This window comes from Microtus ochrogaster, unplaced genomic scaffold (genome assembly GCF_000317375.1).
Source record: "Microtus ochrogaster isolate Prairie Vole_2 unplaced genomic scaffold, MicOch1.0 UNK99, whole genome shotgun sequence".
Taxonomy (NCBI): domain Eukaryota; kingdom Metazoa; phylum Chordata; class Mammalia; order Rodentia; family Cricetidae; genus Microtus; species Microtus ochrogaster.
Genome location: NW_004949197.1, coordinates 835544 through 838270, shown reverse-complemented (window position 1 = coordinate 838270; position 2727 = coordinate 835544). Strand labels below are relative to the sequence as shown.

Genomic DNA, 2727 nt, shown 5'->3' with positions numbered 1-2727 from the left:
TTTTTTTTTTTGAGGCAAGATCTTTCTATGTACCCCAAACTGCCCTTGAAATCTTTCAGTAATCCTCCTGCCTCAGCCTCCGAAGTGCTGGGAATACAGGCATGCGTCACTAAACTGGTCAATAGTTTGGTTATCTCTGTTTCTAGACATGGACGTGCAGGCAGAAAGGTCTCAGCTAGCTAAACAAGGGTCACGTGCCTATAACCTCAGCTACTCAGAGACCAGAGGATCACAGGGCCACGACTAACTCACAGACCAGCCTGGGCATCACAGGCTTGTCTCAGAAGCAGCAAAAGACACTGTAAAATGTAAGGTTGCCAGTAGCAAGGCTAGCCTAACATGCCAGCTCCACAATGCCCTTGTGACCCTTCTGTTTGCCATCCGTCTAGGCCTGGAATACTGATTGCTTTCTCTCTCTCTCTGCAGATGGACTGCAACAAGGCCGAGAAGTTTGATTTTGTAAGTTCTTTGCATGCAATGTCTTGCTGCCTTTCCCATGGCTGCTGTCTTCTACAGCTGCCTCTGGTGCCTGGCTTAAGCCAAAGGCTTCACCAACCCCGAGCAGAAGCGGTACCTCCAGAGGAGAGGGACCGGCTGGCTTCAGCCTCTCGAGATCCCTGGTCTTCTGGGCAAAGCTGGGATGAGGACGGTGGGGTTCCGAGTGGCTTTGCCGGCCTGACCGGTGTATTCTAGGGCTCTTTAGTCAGAAGGCATCACTCCAGCCCCCTTCCCTTCCAGGTACTGCAGTATCTGAACAAGATGGCTGGGAATGAATTCATGGGGTTCAGCAATGCCACGTAAGGCTCTGTTTAGAGGACTGGCTGAGCGCAGTGTACTGTTGCGTATGTGTACACGTGGTGGGGCAGCTAAAGAGGGAGGGAAAAGAGAACTCAAGGAGGGGGGTTGGCCTCCCAGCTTCCTCAGGGCCCCTTATTGGCATCCATTTGCTTGGAGAGATAGCGACCCACTTCGATCTGCGTGTAATGAGAAAGGCAGTGTGATAGTTTGTGTCTGAGCCCTGGTTAAGACTCAGAGCCGAAAACCGTGCCAGACTTCGCCAGACTTCCTAGACAGAAGGGCTAGACAGCTCTGGGTGGGTTTGTTTGGTCTGTTCACATTTTACCACAAAGCTACACCAAGTGTTTGCTCAGGTTCATGAGTTCCCACTAATATTCTGTGAGACGCTACAAAGGGGCTGATTCAGTGTGACGTGGCGATAGAGTGCTGTACCCCAGGAAAGACAGGGTCCCCCCTTTTCCCTCTTCCCACCACTTCAACTTCAAACGCTAAATTTGGTCTTTGTTTCAGATTTCAGTCAGAGAAGGAAACCGGGGATCGGAATTACGCCATTGGCTATTACCTCAAGGAAAAGAAGGTAACTGGGAGGGGCCAGCGAGAAGCCCCTGGTGATTCTGGTGCCAGGCCAGGGCCGGAGGGGTTGGAGATGGTGTGTGTGTGAATCTGGCTAGTGAAATCACTGTCCTGAAGAAACCGCTTCCCCCTGCTCTTCCCTGCAGTGCTTCCCCAAGGGAGTGGACATGATGGCTGCCCTCGATCTCTATTTCCAGGTACACAAACACTCCGGGGTTCTCTGGGCTACGGGGGAGACCCTTCTCTCTGGTGGTCCTGGCAGATGTGCTGAGAGCTCTAGATGTCAGAACATCACTCTTGGTTGCTGTGCTCATGTCCACACTGCCCTTTACCTCTCTCGTTTCCGTAGCTGTGTTCTGTGGAGGTCACCTGCGAATCAGGCAGCGTCATGGCAGCCACTCTCGCCAACGGTGGCATCTGCCCCATCACAGGCGAGAGCGTGCTGAGTGCTGAAGCCGTGCGGAACACCCTCAGCCTCATGCACTCCTGCGGCATGTACGACTTCTCTGGCCAGTTCGCCTTCCATGTGAGTGTCCCCGGCTCTGCTGTCCAGGGCCAAGAAGAGAGGGTGGGGTGAAGCTTACCCCTGCCTCCTTCACAAACATCTAGCCAGGCTAAAATCCTTAGAGAAATTTGCCAAACACATCACATCCCTCAAACACATAGACCTTTTCCATAGCTGACTCCCATCGTAGACATCACTTCCAAAGAGAGACATGGTTGATTTGTTTGTAGCCACAGACTCACAGTGATCTTCCTGCCTCAACCTCTCAATTACTAGAACTACAGCCATACACTTTCACACCTGGCCTTTTTCTTGTTTGATTTGGTATTGAGGATCAAACCTAGGTCTTAACCGTGGTAGGGAAGTGCTGTGCCTCTGAACTGCACCCCCAGCCAGTGCTGTGCCTCTGAACCACACCCCCCAGGCCCTGGAGGTGTTTCTGATCAAACAAAACCACCTCCACCTCTGTTCAGGGCACCCTAGTCCCTTTCTTCTCCGTGTTTGCTTTAATTATTTTATCTATTTTTAAAGATTTGTTTTTTATTATGGGGAAGTATGTACAGAAGACGCCCACTGAGGCTAGAAGTATTGGGGATCCCCCCTCGGCGAAGCTGGAGTTTCAGCTGGCTGTGAGCCTGTCAGTTTTGGTAGTTGGGACTGAACGTGAGTTCTTTGCAGGAAGAGTGCAGGCTCTAATTCCTGACCACCTCTCCGGATCTCACCACCACCCCTTTTAAATCCCAGCACTTGGGAGGCAGAGGCAGGCAGATCTCTGTGAGTTCAAGACCAGCAGGTCTACAGAGCAAGTTCAGGACAACCAGGGATGCATGGAGAACCCTTGTCTCAAAAAA

At 51.7% G+C, this 2727-nt stretch overlaps 1 protein-coding gene across 3 annotated transcripts in view; it reads left to right on the top strand.

Moving 5' to 3' along the window:
- Gls2 (glutaminase 2) overlaps positions 1–2727 on the top strand; it is a 17594-nt gene that overhangs the window by 10509 nt on the left and 4358 nt on the right. For all 3 annotated transcript variants that reach the window (XM_005371203.3, XM_005371204.3, XM_026778017.1), the window contains 5 exons: positions 427–459; positions 739–797; positions 1309–1375; positions 1518–1568; positions 1721–1897. In XM_005371203.3, coding sequence (XP_005371260.1) covers positions 427–459; positions 739–797; positions 1309–1375; positions 1518–1568; positions 1721–1897 — 387 coding nt within the window. The remainder of the gene's footprint in view (positions 1–426; positions 460–738; positions 798–1308; positions 1376–1517; positions 1569–1720; positions 1898–2727) is intronic.